The sequence below is a fragment of the Gouania willdenowi genome, chromosome 6, assembly GCF_900634775.1.
Source record: "Gouania willdenowi chromosome 6, fGouWil2.1, whole genome shotgun sequence".
Taxonomy (NCBI): Eukaryota; Metazoa; Chordata; class Actinopteri; order Blenniiformes; family Gobiesocidae; genus Gouania; species Gouania willdenowi.
This window is the reverse complement of record NC_041049.1, coordinates 15,966,148-15,992,775: the sequence shown is the minus strand read 5'-3', so window position 1 is coordinate 15,992,775 and position 26,628 is coordinate 15,966,148. Positions and strand designations below refer to the sequence as shown.

The 26,628-nt window shown below is 36.0% G+C and overlaps 1 protein-coding gene across 1 annotated transcript in view; it reads right to left on the bottom strand.

The window, feature by feature from the left end:
* dock4b (dedicator of cytokinesis 4b) overlaps window positions 1-26,628 on the bottom strand; it is a 212,757-nt gene that overhangs the window by 164,329 nt on the left and 21,800 nt on the right. Inside the window, 4 exon segments of the mRNA XM_028448884.1 lie at window positions 545-641; window positions 729-784; window positions 4,135-4,175; window positions 8,202-8,285. Of these exon segments, the coding sequence (XP_028304685.1) occupies window positions 545-641; window positions 729-784; window positions 4,135-4,175; window positions 8,202-8,285 (278 nt within the window).

Genomic DNA, 26,628 nt, shown 5'->3' with positions numbered 1-26,628 from the left:
TAATCAACAAAAGAAGGCAGATTCACTTAAAGCAGTGGTTCCCAATCTTTTTCTGTCCCGTGTACCCCTTTTGCATTTTTGTACCCTCTCCATAATTTCATATGCATTTTCATTTGTGTAACAGTAATGCTCTCCTAAATCCCTACATGCATCTCAAACATTGGTTAAGATTAATTCCACTCATTGTTTTTAAATTGGAATGTATCTATTTTTAAATATCATGCACTTTAAAGTGATTACTGCAATATTAAGTCATTCTGTTCCAATAAATTACAATGAAATAGTATATTTTATTGAGCAACGGCACTGTTAGTTTATGGTGAATTTGTCCCAAAAAATATAGCCTTAGAAAAAAAAAACTAGGAACATTTCCAGATTATTTTAAATTAATTGTTAAATTCAATTCAACTTTATTTATATCGCTATCAAAATATAAAAGTACCCCCCGCAATGTGCTCCTGTACCCCTTCTAAAGGCACACGTACTGCTGTTTGGGAATCACTGACTTAAAGAACATCACAGCTGTTAAAAATGTAGGGCTCACCACGTAGAGTTGCTTCCACATGGCCCCCCAGTCCCGCAGCGTGGACGTCATCTCTGTGATAACTGAGTCTTCCACTGGAATGATTGTTTCAAATTGCCTGAAACACACACACACACACACACGTTTGTCACATTAAAGTCGGTTTCCTACTTTAATGTATAAAAGCAGACGCTGCTCTGCCTACCCTTTGTTCTTGACGATGGCATTCTTCAAGTGGATATAGCATGATGGAAAAATCCCCTTTAAATAAACAGAAACAAGTTAATGAAAAGGTTTCTTTGATTGATCTGCATATACACATTATGCAGATAAAAACATGAATTAACCCTCCTAATATCCTCAAATATGAACCACATTTGACTAGGGATGTAACGATTCACTCACCTCCCGATACGATTCGATTCACGATACTGGGTTCACGATACGATTTTCTCACGATTTATTTTATAAAATGGGAATGTTGACAAATGACTGAAAAATATTCCTTTATTTTTTGGGGGGAAATACTATACTATTTTCCTTTTATTTTTCATTGTCAAAAGAATCCCTTGATAAACTATTCAAAATGATGCAATTTAACTAAAAATAAATCTTGAATGAAATACATAAAGGAATAATACAAATGAAGAAGAAACCTATTAATTTAAATTCTGGTTCTATAATAAACAATTCAAAACTGCATAATAGTTCTTTTTCTTTTTAAAAGTGCAACTGAAAAAGTATTTTGTGCCTTAACAATTGGACTTTTAAAAAAAAAAAAAACAGTCATTTTACTGTATTTACGTCAGATATTTGTTGTGACCAGCAGAGGGCGCTGGTAACCCAGTGGTCGGTTGGCATGCAGTTATTCCACCAGTGAAGAAGAGAAGCTATGCTAGCGGACAGAGTTAATAGAAAAACCTGACTTTTACAGATATTCAAGTAATATTACAGATATTCTTTCGGTGCTAAAGGGGTAAATAATCATTTATGAGCATGTTTAACAGTAAATAGTAGCAGATTCCGCCCGTCACGTCCGCTTCTGGAATGATTAATATATAGCTCTGCTGGTTAAAAAAAGTACTGCGATTCAATTTTCAGAGCATCGATGTGAACCGTGGTACCTATGAATCGATTTTTAACTGCCTTACGATTAATCGTTACATCCCTACATTTGACCCATGGGGTCAATCTGACCCCAGGGATATTTGGCTCCAGAAAATAATTTTCAGAAAATTGTTGACCACGTTTTTGTGTCAGGCACTTTGTTTATTTGTTGAATACATAAATAACCCCTTGATAATGAAACCATCACATGTTCTCTAGCGCCACCACCAGGCCAAATGTTTATATTAGAATATTTTCTTAACATATTGGGGGTTATTCACTAAAAAGTTTCAGACACAATCTCCTCTACGTCACTTTCACTGAGAAAGAGCTGTTCCAAAACCTCATTTAGAGTATTGGTGCAACGGATCATCATTGATCCGTGATCCGCATGGATCTCTCTCCACGGTTCGGCACGCACGTGGGCCACAGATCGGTTGGCGGAAAAAAAAAAAACTTCCGTTAGCGACGTCCGTGTGTGTGTGTGCGCGAGTGACTGAGAGCGTAATAAGTCCGTGTGTGTGTGTGCGCGAGTGACGAGTGACTGAGAGCGTAATAAGTCCGTGTGTGTGTGCGCGAGTGACGAGTGACTGAGAGCGTAATAAGTCCGTGTGTGTGCGCGCACGAGTGACTGAGAGCGTAATAAGTCCGTGTGTGTGTGCGCGCGAGTGACTGAGAGCGTAATAAGTCCGTGTGTGTGTGCGCACGAGTGACTGAGAGCGTAATAAGTCCGTGTGAATGTTTATGCCTCCATCCATCCATGTCTTTTAAGGCTCTTATTAAATAAATGTCGACTCTAGTCTGGATGGTTATCCTTGACTATTGTAAGAATCAGAAATGATGAACTCAGATCTGCTTTATTTTCCTTTTTTGATGACGTGGGCGTTGGCTACTTTTTAATTCACTCTCCATGTTTAAAAAAAAAAAAGGTCTCATGCCCTAATTTTTTTTCCCATACAGTTACCTGTTTAAAGGATGAAGGCGTCATGCCTTATATTGCCTTTAATTTGTTTTTATATGATTCAAATTTTTATTTAAGCATTAGATTGACACCTCAAGTAAATGTGGTTTGTATTTAATGAGCAGAAAAATGTTGCACTAAGTGTTCTACAAAATAAATGGAGAGCAAAGTAATTTGTCTTGTCTTTTTCTCTTTTTTTTTTTAATTTATTTTATTTAGGAAAAATTAGAATAATAAATATTGGATGGGGTCAAATCGGCCACAAGGATAATACGAGGGTTAAAAAAAAATATTAATAGAACATTTCAAAGGTAATTTCAACTCATTACCAACCAAAACTATAAAAACGCCTTGTATTTATTTCTATATTTCATTTTCAGTTCCTGCTGCAACTCACTTGTTGCTTGTTATTCTCAGGAAGCCAACTTATTATTTTGCTTTTATATTATTCCATTGGCATTCATTGTATTCCTTTTCATTCTTGTCAAGTGCTTTGGTGAGTGCAGTGTGTACTGTATATAGTACAGTAGGAGTTGCATGGTTGTGTGTGCTTGTAGGTTAAAGACACACAAAAGAAGGTCAACCCTCAGAGATTTTAAAAAGAGAAACTATTAGATTTTTGAATATACAAAAAGGGATTTTACATGCAGGTTGTGTCTATTGTTTGTGTGTTTGTGTGCGTGTACACACTGACTGCAAGAAACAAATTGATCTCCACAGACTTGGAGAGACATCTAGGGACAAACGTACAAACGGAAAACATACAACCCTAAAAATACACCAGGCCTAAAATGTAATGCATAATGTAACAAATAATTATGCCACGCAACTAAAGCAGAATATGGGATTTCAGTCAGTTTATTATTTATGTGAAGTGTGCAGCTTGGAAATGAATTCTTGTGTAATTGGATGTATCAAGTTCAAATAAAAAAAAAAAACAAGACAGTCATTTGAATTTAGATTTTTTTTTTCTGTGTAAACAGACTAACGACATGCTGTTTTCAGCTTACATCTCATTTACAGGTCAACAGTACAATAAAAGCCTCTAGCTTTGGTGAAAAAAAAAACATGATCATACACAATAATTTAGCTGTATTACTATACTATAGGTCAACAACACCAACAGGGTATTTGTGGTTTGCAAAGTGCTGAAAAGAAAACAAACGGAGAGCAGAGTAAAAGTAGAAATTTTGTCCTGAAACTTGAGCCACATTAACTAGCGGATGCACTAAAGGTAAAGATTTGCTACGTTTCACACATAAATCAATGATATTGGACAAATCAAAGAATGTGTGATATTAACATTAGCTTTCTTTTGCATGTTTTTCATGACTGCGTCCTAATCTGGGGAAGTTTCGCTTGATTTTAGCACAAACATCACTATTGTAGATCAATCATTTTTAAAGTCAAAAGGAGAGGTTTTTTTTGTGCAATGTGATATTTGCACACAGTATTTCAGCATGTAGCGATGTTGCGACAAATCTGAAAAGCCAATATGTCATAGAATCAATTGAAAGGTATATTGATTTTTTTTTTTCCTCACCTTGACATTTGGATTCTTCAAGATAAATCCTCTGTACCATCCTGCAGAAAGTAATAAAAAGAGGTTAAAAATAATACACACTTCATCAAAGTCTTCTGCAGTGGTGTCCAAACTTGATCCTGGAGGGACATAATCCTGCTCTAAGTTTCTTTCTTTTTTTTTGTTCCCCTGCTCTAATAAAACTGTACAATCAGAGATAAAACCAAAACAGAAATTACAGTAAGTATTTATGTTAAGAAATGCCTGCACATCAATGACACTGATAGACTAAATGTACTAAAGCTCGTTTTTTGGGGCCAAAAAAAAAAAAAGAAAAGTCAGCTTTGACATGGTTACACATCTCACAGATCATTACACTCTCCAATCTGGGCTCAAACCACATTTGTACAAGCTTAATGCTTTGGTCTTTGCTAATCCCAACACCACTAGAAACAATACATTTGCATTTATTTGAGGCTTTGAGCTGAAGCTCCTTTCCAAACTGAAACAAAACCAAGTCCATTTCACTGTTGGAGTTATCCAAAGTCCATCCCTAGATAAGAGCCTTTGATTTTTAGGGTGTTTTTTAAAGACTCAATGTATAAGGTTGCTTTAATCACTGCTGGGGTTTCCCAGTGCATCTATGACTTAGGTAGGATTCCCTCTGATTTCATTTTGGAAGAGATGATCAGAATAGTTATCAACAATTCTGATCTGGAGATTGTGTTCAATAGTCTCTGTCAGGGTTACGGTCAATTATAATTGTAATCGCGTCATTGGTAATTACTTACAATTACGACGTAGTTGTCATTTTAAAAATCTGTTGCCATTGTAGTAGTAATGAAATTAATTGAGTTTAGATAATTAACTTTTGTAATTGTAATTGCCCTGAAAATTCTATAAAAATGGTCAAATATAACGCAAAACTGGGGAACCATGTTACAGTTCTATGTACAATTCTACACATATGTAGTTAACGATTATTAAAATGTTTCATATGAAGCTTTCCCACATTTTACCGTTCAAAAATTTTAATTTAGGGGTAGAATGACAAAAAAAAAGCCCAAACCAAAATGATTAAAACCTATTTTTTCATTGATTAGGAAGTCTAACAAGCTAACCAATAAATAGAAAAGAAATTAGATATTTGTTTTTAATGTATTTTACAGCTGATTTAGACCCGTTATCATAAGAGATGCTAAGGGAAAGCTAACACAAGAGGAAGGTTAACTTTTATTAGCTTATTTATTTCAGGCTCAGTAATGTGCTCAGTGATTAATTGTAGTTGAACTTTAGCAACTGGGAACGTATTTGTAATTTAATTTCTGAGGATAAAAAAAAATTGTTATTTAATTGTAATTGCTGCGTTAAATGCTAACGTTCAGTTAAGTGAAATTTCAGACTTGTTTTTTGTGTGTTTTAACACTAAAGAGGGATGCAGTGTGAATCAATCTAGCTGTAGGCAGAGGCTACAATATCAAGCTAACAAAAGAAGCAACAGTTATCATGAATCCAGCATTAGCATTATTAGGCTAGCTGCGTTTATTAGTGGATCATCAAATGGTTTGTAGGCAATAGCATTGTTGTTGAAAATAATGACAGTTGTAAACAACTCTTTAAAGAACTAAACTAAATAACTAAAAGATTTAGCAGCTTTAGCTAACATTTCCTGCTTGGCTCAATTGAGTCAGTCTTTGCACAACTGATGAGTCATTCTAAAATTAGTGGTGCATTTCATATTGATAAAAAAAAAAATGAATTAGTTATATTTCTAAAACAAAACAACAACAAAAAATGCATTATTTTGTCAACTGTTACAAATATATTGTCATTAAATTACAATCAGCTTCGACTGAAACAATTAGCAACTAAAAAAGTTCAGCTAACTTTAAGAACTAATTTGCAATGACAAAACCTTTGTTAAAGGAACCTAAAAAGACGAGGTGAGTATAATGAAAATGCAAGGCCCGCTGGCAGCTACACACCGGATAATGTCTCAACATTCAAATGATGTAAACTATAACTGAGCTCCTACATGTCAGTAAGGACACCTTCCCTCAGCAATAGCTCCAGTGTTTTAAACATAAGGCTGAGCTGCTGTTTATTTTTGCCGTCAGCAACACGTCTCTCTGCTTCCCCACTGATGGCAGCATTTTGATTTACGTCCTCTTTTGTCAGCGCAGCATTCTGCTGGCTGTGCTGTCGTTTACATCCTTTAAGTCTTTTAGCACAATACCACATCCTTCTCACAGGCTTGCAACACGACAAGCTGGCTGCCTCTCAGTCTAGTTGCCCATGTATATGTGTGTGTTTATACGTGCACTTCTATCCTCACACAGGAATTGCCTAAGGTCCATAAGTTAAATAAGATGGTGGTGTGTAAGCATTTATGTTAAGTTAAGTTTAAATGTCTGCAGGATCAAGGCCCCTCTGCAAAACTTAGAAGGGCAGTATTATGAAAAATGAACTGTATAATGTTTTTGCTACAGTGATATACTGTACATACATGTTTTCTCCCTCCCTTGTTATTCCACATTTTGTAAAAAGTCAGCACCAAACGAGCGAGTGGGATTTTTCCACCCTTATGACTCATAAGGTGGAAACTCCTCCTTCTGACAAGCCTCACTCCTCCTACCCTACATAAGAATGTGAGCTCCGACTTCTCAAACTACCTCACAGGTAAAACATCATCACAAAAGTTCCTCTGTTTTGGGCTGTATCGAACAACAGACAAATACCGTAATTTCCGGGCTATAAAATTTTATTGGCCGCATTACAATGATTTAGCAATTTTCTAAGAAAAATCCACACAAATGCCGCAGCCTAACAATTTAATTGTTCCACCTGGTCTAATGTGATGGAGCTCAATTTTGTGGGGCGATGAAGCTTATAAAATCGTGAAAAATCCACAATTTAGCCAATTTCCACAATGTATTGTTTAAGCCGCAGGGTTCAAAGCGTGAGAAAAAAGAAGTGGCTTATAGTCCGGAAATTACGGTATATTGATTTTCCAAAAGTGCTTGAATCGAGCCAAACAAGGTATCAATGAAAAGACCTAGTCGCCTCTAGTCTGAATATGTGCATCATTCCCAGGTAGAGTCTGAATTGCGCACGCGAGAGCCAAAGCACACAATTTGCTCATTTTGGTGAAAAAGTGGTATCAGCGGACATTTTTTCTTCCTTTGAGTCTTAATTACGCCCGCTGGAGACCCTGGAAGTGGGTTCCATTGCTGGGACGAGAGGCATGTCTGGTGCCCCTTTAGCCGGGCAGGGTGCCTCATTCCTGAGTAGAGTCCTGGCTGGCGGGGCCTGGAAGTATCTCCCATCGATTTACCAAAAGTGTCCCCCCGAGTCCGAATATATCCTTCATTCCTGGGTAGAGTCTGAATTGTGCCTGCCGGAGGCCCTAAAAAGCCGGTAACCTCAGTCAATGGGAGTCTGCATCTACAGACAAGCATACTCATGCATATGCATGAAGGCCCAAAAACAGCCTGTTTTTAGGAGCGGTCATGAAAGTGACTTTTCAGAGGGCTAAAACTCGAGAAAACAAGCGAGATTGGAAAAATAAACCTCAAATACTATGTTGTTGAGGTTCTTAGAAATGGGTGAAAAATAGCATAAACCTTTAAAGAGACCTTCAACATGAAAAAGGGGGAAAAAACAGTTCAAGAAAATCTATGTCGAGGTGAAAACCAGACTCAAAACTGAGCAGCAAAATATTAGGACAGTCAGTTTAATTTGCAGATAAACAAGGAAAAATACATTTTGAGTCGGCATCAGAACAGAACAAGCTGCTGCATCACTGAGGTAATTCTGCAAATCAGCGAATCAATACGGGTCTTTTCCTGCAGCTGCTCTTTGTATGGTAAACAATTATTCCTGGCAGGTTTAATATAAGTGTAAAAAGTAAACGCAACACCTGAGGATTACGTTAATCTGTCGATTTAATGAAAAGCGGACGTTTTCCTAATAGCTTGGCGTAATTTGATTTTCTTTAAATTACTTCCATTTACCCTTTATTTCTTTGGTTTCTCTCAGAAAGAGCAGCAAGCTGGCAGTAAAAAAAAAAAAAAAAAAAGTTTTAATACCTTCACATTTCTCCAGGATCTGCACCGTGTCTCCAATTTCCAAGGGGAGGCCATGCTGGACGGTCCCTCGGAAACTGACCAGCACTGCAATAGAAAAGAACCACAGAACGCCCACTGGAGTTATTCACAGTTTGACAGAAATCCCAAAAATATATAGAGGAGGTGAAATCAATTCTCTGTGTAGGCAACATTAAACAGAAGCTTGTTCACGATATACAAAGTTACATAAACAAAACACACGAAGGTTGTGTAGTTATTCTGAACTTGTCCACAGGCACAAAGTAAAACCATGACTCAGCGGTCGTGGCAATCTTGGAACTTTTTGAGTAAACACAGAGGAGTGGTCACAAATCATTTGGTCTTATTCAGAGGCAGATTATTGAGATCAGAGCTACATCAATGACAATAAGTGACTGTAAAACACACCAGTACGCGAGATAGAAGATGAGTTCAATAAGACGATGGAGGTACTTGAAGCCGTGTTGACTGATGGCGGATTTAAACTACTTTGTCACTTTGCCAGTCAGATTTATATTCCGGAAGCATTATTTATCCCAAAGGGGTAATTCGGTTTGACAGCTGCACTCACGAGGTTGAATAATAAATAAGAAACTAAAACAACCCTTTGGATGAGAGCGATTAGAAGCCTTGGTCTCCTTGGCGATGCCATCACTAGCCTTTGAGGATCTGACTTATTTACATCAGCCAGATGCTTGATTGGATGAAGATTTTAGGAACTTAATGATAAAGTCAACACCTAAAGCTATTTTTCGTCAAACTCTTCCTTAATCATTAGCTAAGTAGGTAATGGGAGGTGATGGTTTCACCAGTGTTTGTCAGTTCATCCGTTATTGTGGATGTTTTTTTTAACAGGATATCTCAAAAACATCCCAACGGATTTAAATGAAATGTGCTAATAGACCATGGGTGTCAAACTCATTTTAGTTCAGGGACCAAATACGGACCAGTTTGATCTTAAGTGGGCCACAGATTAACATTAATGTGCCCTGGTTTGCACTTCCATGTATAAATGAAGTATATCAGTCCCTGCAGGATGTTCACTTAAAAGTCCTTGATTTGGGGAAATTTTGTGGAATAATTTGAGGAAAATGTGCTAGACTTTGGAAAAAAAAAGTTATTTCAACTGTTTGATATTAAAAATAACTGACATCATATGATATAAGAAGTGGAAAGCTGAGATCTGCAAATATTGTGGATTTTAAATTATTTGGAAAGATTTCTCATCTGGGACGCATCTATCCATTGACTATGTATGTAATCTGGATTTACAGACATTTTGTCACGCATCTGGTATGAACAGCACGTGTGAGTGACTTCTGTAGTGTGGCTTGTTTAGGGGAAGGTTTAGGTTAGAACGCACTCAGCAACTCTATAAAATCTGCTTTTTATGCTGTTCTGAGAAGTAAAGAAAGTAGCGAATCCTTAAACAAGTATTTTAAAACAACATAAACTATAAAAATACATTTATCGATATAGGCGATATTGTAATTTTTTATATCCCCAAAAAAGAAAACTCGATATCCTGTATCTTGAATCACGATATATCGCCCAGCCCTAGCTTAGATATTTACAACTGAATTAGTTGGTAATTTTTCATTTTTCTACATTCTATTCCATTTTTACTTTTTCGAGCAGGCCAAATTTGATGCTCCAAAGGGCCGCATTTGGCCCCCGGGCCTCGAATTTGACATATGTGTAACAAACTATGTCAAAATGTCAATGTTGATTTTTGAGATGATCTGGCAAGTATCGTGGATACAGTACGTCTATACTTGGGGGATGTTTGCGGCCTCTGAGTGCTCTTGTTTTTCATGGTATCTAATCTATTGGAGCTACTTGTTAGGAATAGAGTCGAGGCAATGGATAAAGAGGTAGTAATGTTTACATAAGCTGCCAGGGTTCATGCCATGAGGGCTGATTGATTTGCTCGTCGTATCTCCACATATTCCTCTGCACGGATTGAAAAACTTCCTTAACTGTTCAATCGATAAAAGCAAGAATCTTATCTCATCTGAAGGAGAAGCATTTAAGAGGGGAGCGTAGAGCGATGTTGTTGTTGATGTTGCTTCAACAGCGAGGGCAACAACCATTCACAGCTCTTTAATAGAGAACTTGTCTCCAATCAAAAGCCGACACATGGATATTTATCAAGCCTGAGTAATCGTCGTGTGTGTGTGTGAATGAATAATATATACGCACCCACACTTCAGTTACCGGACATTAACCACAAAGGTGTGAACACTAGGTTATCAACTGTGATTCAGCCAAATTAAACTGCAATGTGTGCAAGTAAGGACAGACACACACACAGGTCCCTATTCAGACGCACACACACACACACACACACACACACACACACAAGAGGAGGAACCAAAGCCTTTTACAGTGCAACAGGGACACTCGGGCGGCTGGTGTATTTTGAGAGCATTTCATCTCTGAAGCTCCCACAGCACCTGAACGCAACACAGCATCAGAGTTAGAGGAGTTATATTTAATCTAAGGCAGTTCCTGCCATAAAGGCACAGCGGTCATGTTTTATCAACTGTTGACCTCACAGGAACACTACACATGGGGAAACTCAAAACAGCTTTTGGTCAGTTTAAATGAAAAACAAAACAAAAAGTTTAGTTTAGTTTTATACGTCTATAAAGCGTATAATGTTGCCACAACTTTGATTCAATCTCATTTCTGGGTTTGTGAGACAAAATCTGGTGAAGAATATATTTGATACATGTTACCGTCGCAAATGCCAGTGTTGTCCTTTTACCACATTCATGTAACCCAGTGTACTTGGTCATTACATTTACATCATAAAAGCAAATCAAAAAACAAAAATCGATTGGTTATTTCATTTTTGTTTTGAAATTAAAAAACTAAAATATAAATTCAAGGCACATTTCTTTAACAGGGTCAAGAAGGGATAAACAAACATAAAAAACTTGGTAGATTTAAATTTTTGTTTCTAAAACCAAAAAACAGAAACACCAGTGGACAAAATTTTTTAAAAAAATGCCAGCTTTTCATTATGGTGAGCCTGGAAGTTGTTTTTTGTTTTTGTTTTGTTTCAAAATAAGAGCACATATATGAGGATGCTGCTGTTTCTCTTGCACCAAAATATATGAATAAATTCTATATTTTACCCTGCAGTTTAAAATGTCTTTGGAACCGTACCCCGAAATGGTTTTTGAAATGGCAAAATAAAACTTGTCATCTGGAGAATGAAATCCCTGCAAATATACTGCACCAAAGTGGGAGTGGAAGGGGCTTTTCAGCAAGACGTGATTAGATTCTGCCCAAAAAGAAACTTATATTTGTGCTCTTTTGTCCTCTGGTATTTCTTTTTTTTTTTTTTTTTTCGAATTAAAAATCAACCAATTTTTAAATGTTTGTTTATCCCTTCTTGACCCTGATGAAAAAGTCAATTTCAGTTTTTCTATTTGAAAACAAAAATCAAATAACCACTCATTTTTGATTTTTCAATTTCCTTTTCTGAACGGAAAATCCAATGACCAAAACACACACTGACCCAGTCATAGTTACTCACTTGTATTTAAGACCTAATTTGGGTTCATTTCTTTCAAATGTATTTATCTACATAATTTTCTTATGTATGTGTGTAAGTACAGGTATATGCACCGTGGCTCAGTGGTAGAGTGGGTCGTCCAATAACCGAATCGAATCCCACTCTATCAAAGTCATTGTCATTGTGTCCTTGGTCAAGTCACTTTACCCACATTGCTTAGTATGAATGTAGTGTGTGAGTGAGTGTTGATGGTGGTCGGAGGGCACACTATGTCGGCCTCGCTTCTGTGGCTTTAATAGTAGCTTACCACCACCGTGTGTGGAGTGAAAGAATAATGTACATCAGTTTAAATGAAACAGCACTATATCAAATCCAACGCATTATTATTATTATTATGCATTTGGGTGTATGTACTGTATATACATTATTATATTTACTTTTTTTCCCCTTTTGTTAGTATTTACCATGTGGTATTTGATTATTATTATTATTACTATTGCCAGAGACACTGTTCTTGTTGTTTGTCCTTGTTTCAGGGCCTTGTATATTAATTTTACTGTTAAAAAATAAAAAGGATGGGCAATATGTGTATTGGATATTATCTTTGTGTACCATTCTATTCCCAAACAAAACAAGAAAAAAAAAAGAATATCTTTGATAAAAATGTGAAAAGGCTTAAATGATGTGGTTTATTTAAGTTTCATTTTATTCAGATGTCACTACCTTTAAGCATGCAGGTTATAGTGAACTAAAGTGAAGGTAAACTCAACCACCTCAGCGAGAATTCGTCTAACAAACGTTGTTTTAGGTTGACATTGAGATCAAGTCATCAGATGAATACCAACACTCCGTTCCGTCAGTGAATGTGTGCTCCTTCGTCTGTGTCTCTCGCGTTTCATCTTGCGACTTTACCGAGTTCTCCGTTATTCCTCAAGCTGCACTGCAGACGCCGTCTTCACAAAGAGATTTGTGTCAAGCACACATCTGACTTGGTAATTTCTTCAAAAGATCGCATGCACTCTTTCACAAAACACACACAAAAGTCAGACTTTTTGTAATGCATTCCAAAGATCCCTCACACATGCAACTGGCAAATACCCACTCAAAAAAAAAAAAAAGAAAATAGTTCCCATGAATTATCCAACTTTCTTTCCCAGCTGCATTAGCCTGAATTATTCATTTTAAAGTCCCTGTTTTTTAATTTTTTTTATTATTCTGCTGTGAAGTGGAAAGCTTCCTGCATGTCATGTATGAGCCAGCTCCTGTCAGTCCATCTGTCTTTCTAGCTGCCTGTCATCAGTTTGGCACTGACTAGGTGTCTGTCAACTGCCTGGGTTGGAAAACTGCCAAATGATGCTTGAGAAACACAAAAAACACGCTCACGCTAAGTGAATTTAATGCGTCTTTCATACAATTTGCTGAGAATATAGGATGTGGGGAAACTCTACTCACCATACGCAAACTAGTTCCAGTGGTGCGTGAATTTCCCATTGCAGAAGGCGTAAACAAAAACAGAGCTGCTGGTGGTACCATGATTAGACTGACTCACACAGTGTCTGTTTACTAAACCCATTACTTGATGACCTGCATTAAACAGCCTTTCAAAGCCCAAAAGGCAAACTGTGATCCTTCCTGACACCCAAAAACAAACTCAGTCTAATTCTATGTGACACTGGGTCAGTCCGAGGATGCTGCACTTTTTGACTAAATGTTATATTAACAAGATAGCATGACAAAATAGCGCCCTGAAACTATGGTTGAACAATTAATTGCATTTGCAGTATAATCGCGATATCATAAAACACAATTTTCTAATCGCAAAGGCTACAATTTTTATTTATTTTTTTGTAATAATTTATTTTAAGTTTGTTTGATTTGTTTGCTTTACCTAAAAAACGTCCAATTGGTTAAAGCAGATATTAGTTCTCCTTACTTTTCCTGCACTTTAGCATGTGTGTCATTACTTTTTTATAACCGTTTATTTTATATATTTATAGTCTGTCCTGTCAAGTTCAGAGAGAGTTGAAGAAGTGCAGTACACATGTTTACATGTTTCATGAAACGTGAAGTTAGTTAAATATGTTGAAGAGGTAAAGCCACAGATTTGTTTGTTTTATTGTTGTAATCTTTGTTTTAAAATATGCATTTGTCTAGTTAAAGTTTAAATGAATCTGGAATTGTTTATTGCTTGTGTTCATTGAAAAATACATGACAATCGGCTCTTAAAAAAATAATCGCATATTAAATCGCAATCGCAATATTGAGGAAAAAAAAAATCGCATTTAGATTATTTTCCAAAATCGTTCAGCCCTAATTATACTAATTTTAGGCACAGACATTCATAAAAAAGGTGAATTTAATCCAAATTCAAAAACAGCGTTATTAACTGAAGGTAAAGTACGAGTATAAAGCTTAAAATCCAAAAAATAAACCACTTTTTTTAATATTCGATAGCTGTGCACTAGGGATGTAACGATTAATCGTAAGGCAGTTAAAACTCGATTCATAGGTATCACGGTTGATATCGATATCGCAGTACTTTTTTTAACCAGCAGAGGGCACTATCCACAAGTGTAGGTGGCGGGCGGAGTCTGCTAATACTTTCTTTCTGGCTGCCTTCTACTCTTAAATATGTTAATAAATGATTAATTACCCCTTTAGCACCGAAAGAATATCTGTAATATTACTTGAATATCTGTAAATGTCACGTTTTTTCTATTAGCTCTGTCTGCTAGCATAGCTTCTCTTCTTCACTGCAAGATATCTGCATGCCAACCGACCACTGTGTTACCAGCGCCCTCTGCTGGTCTAAACAAATATGACGTAAATCAGTGCAATCACGGTTTGTTTTTTTTAAAGTCCAATTGTTAAGGCACAAAATACATTTTCAGTTGCACTTTTAAAAAGAAAAAACTATTATGCAGTTTTGCATTGTTTATTATAGAACCAGATTGAAATTAATAGGCTTCATTTTCATTTGTATTATTCCTTTATTTATTTCATTCAAGATTTATTTTTAGTGAAATTGCATTGTTTTGAATAGTTTATCAAGGAATTCTTTTGACAATGAAAAATAAAAGGAAAACAATACCGTATTTTCTAGTTTTTTTCCCAAAAAAAAAATTTGTCTACAGTCCCATTTTGTAAAATAAATCGCGAGAGAATCGTATCGTGAACCCAGCATCGTGAATCGAATCGTATCGGGAGTTGAGTGAATCGTTACATCCCTACTGTGCACAGACAAGTGATATTTAATCAAAAGCCTCAAGTGCGTATTTTTGCAGCTCCTTGAGGTTTTGGATACAACCTAAAAACCAGATCTAAACTGTGTTAGAACATTCTCAACAAATAATAAATCTGCCCCGCATTTTTTTTTTTTTTGGGGGGGGGGGGGGGGCAAAACAGTTAGCAGATGTCCCAGGATCCTTCACTGTATAACTTGTGGCTCTAAGCAGTCATTTTCCCGTCTTGTACAATGGGCTCGAGCCATAACCACAAAATGTGAAAACCAGCCCAGCGCTTCAGGTTTTTACACCAGTGCAGCTGCAGCGCTCAGGTCTCCTTTCCCATAATACTAACACATGGAGGACCAACTTGAAAAACCAAACACAATTCTGCACAGCATGACATCATTCGTATGGTTTTTAATATAAGAATGACATCCTGATTTACATGTTATAAAACAGTGGTTCCCAAACTCGGAAAGATTTAACAATGAATTCAAAAATAATTGGGAAATGTTCCTAGTTCCTTTATAGGTGATTTTTTGGGACAAATTCATAACAAACTAACAGTACTATTATCAAATAAAATACTATATTTATATTTATTTTATGCTGTAGATGGCATTTTATCACACTTCTGACAATAGGACACAATAATTAGCTACATTTTACATAACAGACCATATTTAGATACTAATAAAATAATAACAATAGTTGTATGGTATTTTTCTTTATTTTTTAAATAAATTCCACTTCAATTTCCACCCATTGTTCACAACACTAAAGGTTTACACATATGGGAAAAATCGAAAATAAATACAGACATCAGACCAAACAAAAGTGCACTTTGAATATATAATCATTTAACAAACATCGGGGACTGTGACACATGTGACACTTGGGTCTGAGGTTGAAATTCAACCTCTACAGTGATGGGCCTTTACCTAAACCCATTAGCCCTATGCTGCCGTCTATCTGTTTACAAGTGCATTTTTGCTGAGTAGTGCGAAATCCCTGGAAAGCCTAGTGGTGCAGATTATGCTTATATGTGGTACACCTCGCCACTTTAATGCCTGTCAAACTATTCAGCTTGGTGTTCACTCTGTTTAAGCTCCTTATAAACCCCAACACCCTCCTATGTTCTGCCTGGAAACAGATTTGGCTTCGGTTAAAATTGCACCAAGACAAAGAAAAAATGTAAAAAAACAGAAAACAAAACAATTAAAAAATCTAAATGCATTGTAGACAGATCTCGCCTCATACAAGCATGTAACATTAAATCACAAGGCTGATTAAATTCACAGTCAATTTTTTTTCAATGTTCCTTTTAACCTAATTAGCCCGACCCTTTCTTCTAACCCACTGATCCCACAATGATTCACATATAATCCACTTTCACGTGTTAATTATACAGCATTTATGTCATTAATATGCTAATGTGACAGCACAACTGGTGGCACTCCAGCGATGCCAAACGTAAGGATCATGAATATTCACTATGTGGGTGAATATACGTGTGAGGGTTATGAATCATGTATCTATTTATAGAAACACTGCTTGTTTATCTTGGGTCTGGTAGTTTAACAGTTAAGATCTAAAAGTTGAATTCTGTACATTATAGAGTGGAGTATGTTAAGCAGCTTGATTATAGAAAAAATTGTAATTTTAGTCTTAATTAAAATCACGATTATTTGTCAACAAAAAAATGATTTATTTTTTTGCACACAACAATGTAAACTATATTCTTTAAACATAAATAAAATCATTCAAACACTAAAATCACGTATGTTCACTTTTGCACAAAACAAATAATAAATTATTTAAATGCAAATAAATAAAAAGGTGCAAAGTATGAATTAAAATATTATTAAAGTATGTTTTTTTTTTTTTATCATGTGAGCCAAGCTTTATTCTTTGTAGATATCCTAGATCGCGAAAGTTGGTTTAATTTAGCAAATAAAACATATGTATAATATAAATAATGTTTATTTTCTCGATTATGTTATTCTTTTTTAATCGCTGAGTGTAATAATCATATACTGTACATATATATTAGGGGTGGGAACCTCACAATACGCAATACAAAGCTCACGATATCAATAATCTCACGATATGACGATACTTCGATTACTGATATATTGGTCAGAAATCAATCTACGATAATCTATGACATAACAAGAAAAAAAAGATTAAGTGAAAAAATAAAATTTTCATTTTAAATCTCGGAAAGACAATAAATTGAAAAAGTGTCTTATGAACAGTGACACTATTTTAGTGCAACATTTCTGTAAATCAGTGTCAACATACCAATGTAAACAACTAAGCATCTATAATAGTGCTTTCTGTAAACAAAAAATAGGGTCTTTCTTACCAGTGACACCATTATAGTGCAATATTCCAGTAAACAATATATTGGTTCCTTTAACAAAAAGTAACAACATTTCTGTGAAGACCTACCTAGTGAAGAAGCAGAAGGTTTTGAAAAAAAAAAAAACAATAGCGCGAGCATATTGATAGTGCAAAAAAATCTATATATATATATATATTGGTATATAGATAAAAAATAAAAGTTGACTTCATTGTTAAACTGACTGGTTTCCTCCTGCTGTAAATACCACTAAACTAAAGCACCTGTTCTTCTTTAATGCCTGGTTCATGTGTGTAGTTTGAGTTAGAGAAGAAAAAAATAAGAAACATAAATGTCTTTAAGTCATCTTAAAATATATTCTAGAAGTCTCCCTTTGCTCTCCTCTGGTAGGAAAAGTCCAAATCCACATCTGCTGCATATGTAAAACAGTCAGTCAGTGTGACAGCTTACCTGACAGCCCTAAGGGCGAGGCAGCGACATTTTAGGTCATGCGCATATTTGCAGAAAAGTGATTTCTGTGGCCGAGCTGTGCATGCTGGGAAGCAGCATGGTCACGCCTTTTTGAAGGGTGTGCAATTAAATAGGGTCAGCCCAGGCAGGAAGCAGAGAGAGCGTGCAGCAAAGTGATAGCAGCAAGCAGCAGCAGCAGCACATACACGCACACACACACACACGTAACTGAATCTGAAAAGCAGCACAGATAAAAACAAGGCGAGAACAGTCACTTGTAAGAACGCATTATATTCAACCTTTTACAACCCACACGTCATCTAAAAATGGCCCTACAGCAACAGAAACCTCCACTTTTAAAGAGATTTGTGCTATTATGACATTACTTGTGTTAGACTGTAAAAAAAAAAAAAGCTAAAAGCTTGTTGTAGAGCAGGGGTCATCAACACGGTGCCCATGGGCACCAGGGTAGCCCTCATGGAAGGGCTTTTCTAACAGCAACACTAAGCACCAAGGGGTGTGGCCTAACATCTGATTTCCTTGTTAGGCTTCAAACTCATAAAGATAAATACAGATGACACATGTAGTAGGGCTGGGAAATATATCACAATTGAAGGAAAATCGAGTTTTCTATTTTGGCAACATAGAAAATTACACTATCACCTATATTGATTTATGATTGATTTTATAGCTTATTTATTTTTAAAAGACTTGTTCAGGAGTCGCTGCTTTCACTACCTCTCACAACACCATATAAAGCACAGTTTGATGGATTTCTGAGTGCGTTCTAACACTAACCTTCCCCTAAACAAGCCATACTACAGAACTCCACTCACACGTGCTGTCCCTTAGGAGAAAAAGCCAAAAGTGGCACATATTGTGCAGCTGCTTGTTAATAAATGTGCCTGTGTGGCATTTTTTCATCAGCCTATTTACCCAGAATGTCTTTCTGGTCAGATAATATTTTGAAAATAAATGTATTGCTATTTATATATCGCTATTTTGAGAAAAATATTGAGATATGAGTTTTGGTCCATATTGCCCAGCCCTAAGATGGAGCAGTCAGTACCAATATTGCTGAACTTGATATGTTACTTTTTTTAAGTAATAAATTAACCATCATTAAATATTTAATTCCACTTAAACATTGTGACAAATGTATATTTTAGCAGTTTGGGCAAATTAGCAATAGATTTTGTTAAAGATGGAGCAGATTTAGTGTTTAGATTTTGATGTTTAAAAAAAACCAAAAAAAAAAAACAGATATAAAATCTCACATAATTGTTTCGATGAGTCAAAAGTAGTTAGTGGCTAGTAAAAAAGGCACATGATGATTTACTATTAAATGTTTCAGAAGTGGTTATTTAGGAATGAATCAATTACATTAATTATGGGTGTCCCGATCCGATATTGATATCGGTCCGATATCAGCCAGAAAACGAATATCAGATTTTATCGGACTGGATCAAAAATCTCCGATACAATATATACTGTTTTTTGGATTTATTTTTGTAAATATCTTGTATTCTATTCTTACTCTTAAAGGTTAATTATATGTAATCCACTGGTTTATAATAAATGGGTTTGTTTTTGGTATAATCAAGCCTTTTCTAACATTCCACACTACAAAATAAGTAATAAAAGTATGTATGATTTATGCTGTTATCACATCGGATTGATATCGGTGTCGGCCAATACTCAAGGCCATAATATCGGTATTGTATCGGAAGTGAAAAAGTATCGGGACATTCCCAGCATTAATTAAGAAAGTGTTGCATGTTGCACAATGATTCATGTTTCTCTGTCATTTTTACTTTCTCCTGCAGGCCGGATTGGATGTTTTAAGGGTCATCTTTGGCCCCCGGGCCTCGAGTTTGACACGCGGGGTAGTCATTTAACAAAAAAAAAAGCGATAATAAAAATACACGTTTCTTTGATAGAACATTTGCACCTCTCTAAAATGAAACAAATGTCAAGCTCCTACTTTGAAACAAAGTCCATGAGTCTGTTGAATATATTTGCAACCCAAAGGCAGTACTGTTGATGACCATCTAATTCTGATTGGCCAATAATCGTGTCACTCACAACGATGGCACCTTTAAAATATTAAAAAAACTAGGGCTGGGCAAAAAAAAAATGTAATCAATTTATCAAATTAAATGTAGATAAAAACTATTTTTATTATTATTATTATTTTTAAATGTAATGTTATATGTTGTAAAATATGTAGAATTTAAGCTACTGTGAAGTTGCTGTTGCACTTTTGCTTAAACCTGGGATAAAGCTTGAAATTGTTGCATGACAGAGAATCATTTACTTTTTTATTTTGGGATTATTCTATGCATTTTAACTCTTGAGGACAATCACAGCAATAAAGTTGCACTTTTGACAAAATATTTGATGTCTGCAGTCATTTTTAAGTGCATTGAAAAAAAAAAAATCAAAAATCGAGTTTTTGTTTTTTTTTCTTCAGCAAAATCGCCCAGCACTAATACACACATCGGCACAGTAAAACCCAGTGTTGATTTCAGTTTAATAACTGTTTTTTAACTCCTTTGCAACATGGTGATGTAATGTAACTGTAGAGGAAAAAACATATGGAAGATAAAAGAACAAATAACTTGTTAAAAGACAAAATCCTTCATTGCTATTGTAATCACTGAAGGCAAAACCAGATATATATACATATATATATATATATATATATATATATATTTTAGCATTAACCACCAACCAGAGCTTCACCAGTCTGTCCTCCTGGCCCATAAGGGAGAACTGAGATGATGAGATGACTCAGATTAATAGAAAATAGGTCAGAGCACTAAACCTCACCTCATTCCCAGGCTTTAATGTGAGTGAAGTGTGGTGGGACCTCAAAGCCAGCTAAAAGCAAGCAATGATGTCAGAGTTGAGATGACATGATTATTAATATAATCCCTCTGGGAGGTTTTTCTCACCTGCATTTAAGCGTTTATTACATTAAAGACAACATCATTATTTGCAGTTTCCTGGGATTTGTTAATTATGTCTGAAACAAGTGCAGTGTGTAGTTAGTTGTGCCATCTCTTCTGTCCTCATTGGTAACAAAAGCAATTTCCCCCCTGGGATATAATAAAGGAATTCTGATTCTGATTCTGGTTTGTAGTTCAGGGGTGAACAAAACAACAACAGAAGAAATTCTTCCTGTGACTGGATTTAAGTGAAATCACTGCCCAAGGGGGAAAAAACTAGGGGTGTGTATTGCCTGGCATCTGGCGATACGATACGATATATCTACGGTATTAGGGCTGGGCAATTTTGTCTAAATTTAAAAAAACAAATCTCGAAAAATTTGATTTTCGATTCGATTTTTTTTAATGCACTTTAAAATGACTGTAGACATTGGATATTTTGTCAAAAATGCAACTTAATTGCTGTGATTGTCCTCAAGAGTTAAAATGCATCCCAAATAATCCCAAAATAAAAAGTAAACGAGGCTCTGTCATCCAACAATTTCAAGCTTTAACCCAGGTTTAAACAAAAGTGATACAGCAACTTCACAGTAACTTAAATTTTCTGGGTAAGAAATCAGATAACTACATGTTTTATAACATAAAACATTACCATTAAAAATAATAATAAACTCTTCCCGTAGCATCTCAGCATAGTGTGAATTAAAAATGAAACATGTCTGTGGCACACATATAGCTACTCAAAGGGTAAACACATGTAAACAAAGAGGGGACGGGCTCACATCGGAATGCGAAAAAGTCCGAAAAAAAAACTGTGGTGGGAAAAATAAATAAATAAATAATATATATATATATATATATATATAAACGTTTTTATCTACAAATTCGCATAATTGATTAACTACTCGATTTTTGCTAGTTAGCATGTAGCATACAGACCAAAGCACTGAAGAGTGGGGAATTACACTGAGAAAAAAGGTACAAATTAAGGCTGATTGATTAATTGCATTTGCAATATTATCACGATACCAAAAACAGAATTTTCTAAATCGCAAAGGCTGCAATTATTATTATTTTTATTATTTCTTTTGTATCCTGTTCTTGTACTGTCCTGTTAAGTTCAGAGAGTGTTTAAGAAGTTCAGTCCACATGTTTACATGTTTCGTGAAACGTGAAGTTAGTTAGATATGTTGAAGAGGTAAAGCCACAGATTTGTTTGCTTTATTGTTGTAATATGTGCTTTAAAATGTATATTTTTATATTTACAACAAGAGGCCCCTTGAAAAAATAATTGCATATAAATCGCAATATTGAGGGAAAAAAAAAAAAAAAAAAATCGCAATTACATTATTTTTCCAAAAATCGTTCAGCCCTAGTACAAATCTTATTTAGTTTTTGACAAAAACTCAGCCCTCAGCCAATACTTCATATGAATGACACAATACACTCAAGTGTGAGCAAAAAACACATTAAAACATTTAGAATATTGCATTTTTAAAAAAAATAAAAAATAGATATAAAAAAGATAAACTCTGGCACGGTAAAGTACCAGATGAGTAAGTTTTAAAAGCAAGTGATAAAAAGCTGAAAGGAAAGGAAACCAGATATCTTTTTATAATGGGGCTCGGCTATAGACTATTTTGGTTATTGAGCGTTTTCTCGACTATTAAATCAGTTCATCTGATTGAATATATTTGTGCTCAATTAAAGCAGAATTTTAAAAATATAACAGAGAATAAGACCAACTACAACTAAGATTACTTAATAAAACAAACCAATTTGTTTCCTTTTTAGTAAAAAAATACATGTATTTATTACATATGTATCAATTAAAAAAAAACAAAACAAAAAAAAACATGCATTTAAAAAAATTGACTACACTTCACACTTTGAGGCAGAAAACATCCATCAATCATTTTTTGGTCTTCAAGGACCAACCCTCATCTTTAACGCTACATCCCATACTTTCTCTAACAAGAGGTGCGTCTGATCACTATCTGCATTTTATGCAGCCTAAGATCAAACAATGTGCCCGTGCAGCAGCAGCTTCTGGTAAATACGAGCTAAAGCTGACAGGAAACCAGTTGAATTGTTGTGCGAGAGTGTGTGCAACCTCAACAGAACACAAAAGAGTGTGTGACCTTTGTGCGTCTAAACAAAGACTAAAACCGCCAAAATGAGTGTGATGCATCTGGCAGCATGAATGCTCAGCATGAAACAGGGTCTGCCAATGCATTTCACTCACTGTGATGAGAAGAGAAAAATCACATATATAATTTTTAAACTTTTAAAGAACTTGTCATTAATTACAAGAGAAATCTTGCACTGACTAATCTACAGCAGAGGTGGGCAACTTCTATCACAGCGTAGGCCACAAAAATGTGTTTGTTTGATCAAAGGGCCACATTATCAATATTCATGTCAGTATTTAGAATAAAGACCAATCTGAGCATTAACACAGGAAAGAACAAAGTGTTTTTACAGTAATTTTGTGTGCTTTTTGTGCATTTCTGCATTTCAGCAGTAATGTATTTTTTTTCTGTAAAACATGTTTTTTGGAGTGTATTTGTGCTGTCATGGTGTGTTTTTTTGTTGTTTTGCTTCATTGTTAATACTGTGGGTTTGCAGAGTCACACAGAGGCATGGTTAGCTTAGCAGTCGGCAGTAATACACAATAAAAGAGAGCAAAGGAACACAATTTGTAATTCCTATAATGTGGAAATAAGTCCTGGTGAAGCTGCAAACAAAACACTACCTTATTCACCATAAGAAACCACCACACCACTGAGTATGCAGCATTTAAAGCTAGAAATCAAGCTAATGCTAACGCTAAGCTAGCATAGTAAAGATCCAATGGGCTGCTGTTGCAAACTTGTATTACTACCAGTGTGGAATTATTCTATAATATTCACTCATCATGACAGTAAAATAGACCATCCTAAGTCAATCTACTGCAGTAATTCATCTGTCAACCAGTAGAAAATGCTGTGAACACCTGATTATGCATGAAAAAAAAAAATACCGTCATATACCGTGAAACCGTTAGAATTTTGAAAAATACCATGATATACATTTTTGGTCATATGGCCCAGCTCGAACAGAAAGGCACCGTATTACTACTTACTGCGACAGTGAAGGGCATATGAGGACAAAGAGGCAGCAAGTCGAACACACTGAGGGTGAGACAATAGCCAGAAGAGACAAGAAGAGAGAGAGAGAGATTGAAATTGAAAGAGAGAGGAAGAGGAGATAAGTAGCTGCCAGCTTTTCTATCTCACTTCACTTTGTGGCGCTGGGTCAGCTTGAGGGGGAAAGAGATACTCCCCGACGGCCCTCCAACATGTACATGCTGATCGTGAGGTTGATGGAGACGAATACTGACGAAAGGAAGGTCACATCTATCAAGGAGGTGAAACCGAGGAAGAGCAGAGCGACTAACACAGGGAAATTGATTTCTAAATACCTCTAACGACACGTAAATATTTCGCGTTCAACTTTTATCTAACTGTAATATTCAATGTGGCAGCCACAGAACAAACCCAGCCAGTCACAGCCTGATTTAATAATGCTCCCCATTAGTAAACTCAGCATGCATTTCAGTGTTAATGTGCTGGTATCTCACCATTTGATGCACCCCTGCCACACTGGACAGCTGGTGCTTATCACCTCATTATAACATATTAGTGTTGTTCATATGATTCCAGAAAGTATGTTCTTGTACACATATGCCGTTTTCAGCATGCACACATGCATAAAAAAACAAACACAGCAAAGCCACAAGTGATCTAACGCTAACGCAGTCCTGAGCATGCTGTTAGCGTGGAGTTTCAGAATCTTCACTGAGCCATGAGCAGCCATATGGAGGCTCCTCCTCGTCAACGTTTTAAAACCATTCCCTTTAACGACAGTAATCGGAGAAGAAGTAGTTTATTGCATGCAGATGCGGCCTGTTTTAGATGCTGATTTGTTGTCAGGGGCAACTTGTCGCCACAACATCACCACCAGCTCTCTAAATTGTAGGGCGTGAGTCATGACACGGAAAGTAACAGACGATGCTGTTTAACTTCCAGCAAACACCTCCTCAGAGCGAAATTAAAGACTTTTTTCAAGCATTCCTCTTGTCGGAGACTAGAGAGATCCGAAAATACAGTATTTGCACCTAGACAGTAGTAGCAAATAAACACAACCAGGAGATACGAGAGAGGGAGATTAATAATATGGCAAATGTCTGCAAATAATTGCAAAAGATACACAATAACTGGCAAAGCAAAGTTGTCAAATTATTTCTAAACTGAAATTAGAAATATTTGTAGGTCCTCAGATTTTCCATTTCCAATTTTCCCAAATTCCGTCTCAGGGTAGGTTATACTCATTCCAGTTTTATTAGCTTTCCCTAATTTTATGTAATTACTGACATATTAAACGTCTCAAAATGACTGCTTACTACCTACGCTGGCACAGATAAAGTCTGGTATCCCTTACCAAGGGGTGGCCTGGGACAATCAAAAATAAGCAAAAGTAATTTATTTTACAATAATAAAACATGTATAGATGTTGGAAAAAGATTGAACTTCTTGTGTGAACCTTAAATGACATTATGTAAACATTGAGGAGAAAAATTAGGAATTCCTGCAAGATTCTTTTTGAATAATATGTTAAGGTTTCATTTATTCAACTGTTCCTCAGGAAATCTAAATTATTCAAAAAGAAAACAAAAAGAAACTTGCTGGAATTATTACACAGAAGTCAAGTAAATTTCAAAAGAAAAATCAAAGCAATCAGCAGACACATCTGACGAAGACTGGCAGTTGTCAGTCGAAACATATCAGGATATCAAAGTATATTTCCTGAGGAACAGTTTCAAAAATGTGGATTATCGCCATTGTTTCGGTCATGAATAAGCCTAATTAAACAGAAAGAACATCACCTGTCCAGATCTGTAGATTAGAAATGCTTTGTTGTTCCTGTTCAACTTGAGGTCTTTTCAACTAGAGACTTGTCACTTTGGAAGGTAAAGTGGTTGAGCTTTCAGTGGATCCATAAATGCCTGTATAAAAACACTAACAATGCCAGTACATTCATTCTCGATCAACCCTGCAGAAGAATCATCTGTATCTGTACTGACAATGTGCTGAGGAGAAATGTAGCGTTGTTCTCACAGAGTAGAGAGAACAAGATTTTCTATTCTTGTGAAGTATGTAGAGGACTTGATCAATGAAAAGGTCAGTAGGGCTTTCCAACTCTGGAGAAAAACTGCCATCCTGAGCAAGAACAACAACACACAGTTATTTAAAGTCTAAAAAACCCTCCAGCTTGACCTTTTAAATGCACACATATCACCATCCTTGAGGTTTCGATGTGCATAAAACATGTCAGAGTAGATGTACGCCTGTGCTTGTGGGTTAAAGTGCACTTGATGCCAGCAGTGTTAGAACCGACTGTCTTAACATAAATCCCTTTGGGCAAGAGGGCTTCTGCTTCATCTGATCAGCGAACCTGGGCTCTAACACTACACATCACACACACTCAGGGAATTCAAAGATAGGGCAAGGGGATTAGCTCTGAAAAAGGCAGTTGGATTGACAGAGGATATACCCTAAAGACAAATGTCAGCAAAAGACCGAAGGGTTAACATTGGTCTCAACCTCTACAGCCGTTTTTATCTCATCCCGCACAGCTCATAGGTCTTCTGTTAGGAATGACGCCGACAATACATGTCCTTTTTAAGCATTGTATCAGGAAAACATGGACTAACTATCCCATGTGGCTGGGAAACAAAGGATACTGATGTTTAAACTTCAAACAGTAACAGAAATGGTGGCAAGACTAAAAACCTGACTGGAGTGGCAACCCGTAGCGCTGTGTGGTCGTTTTTCTATACGTTCACTTG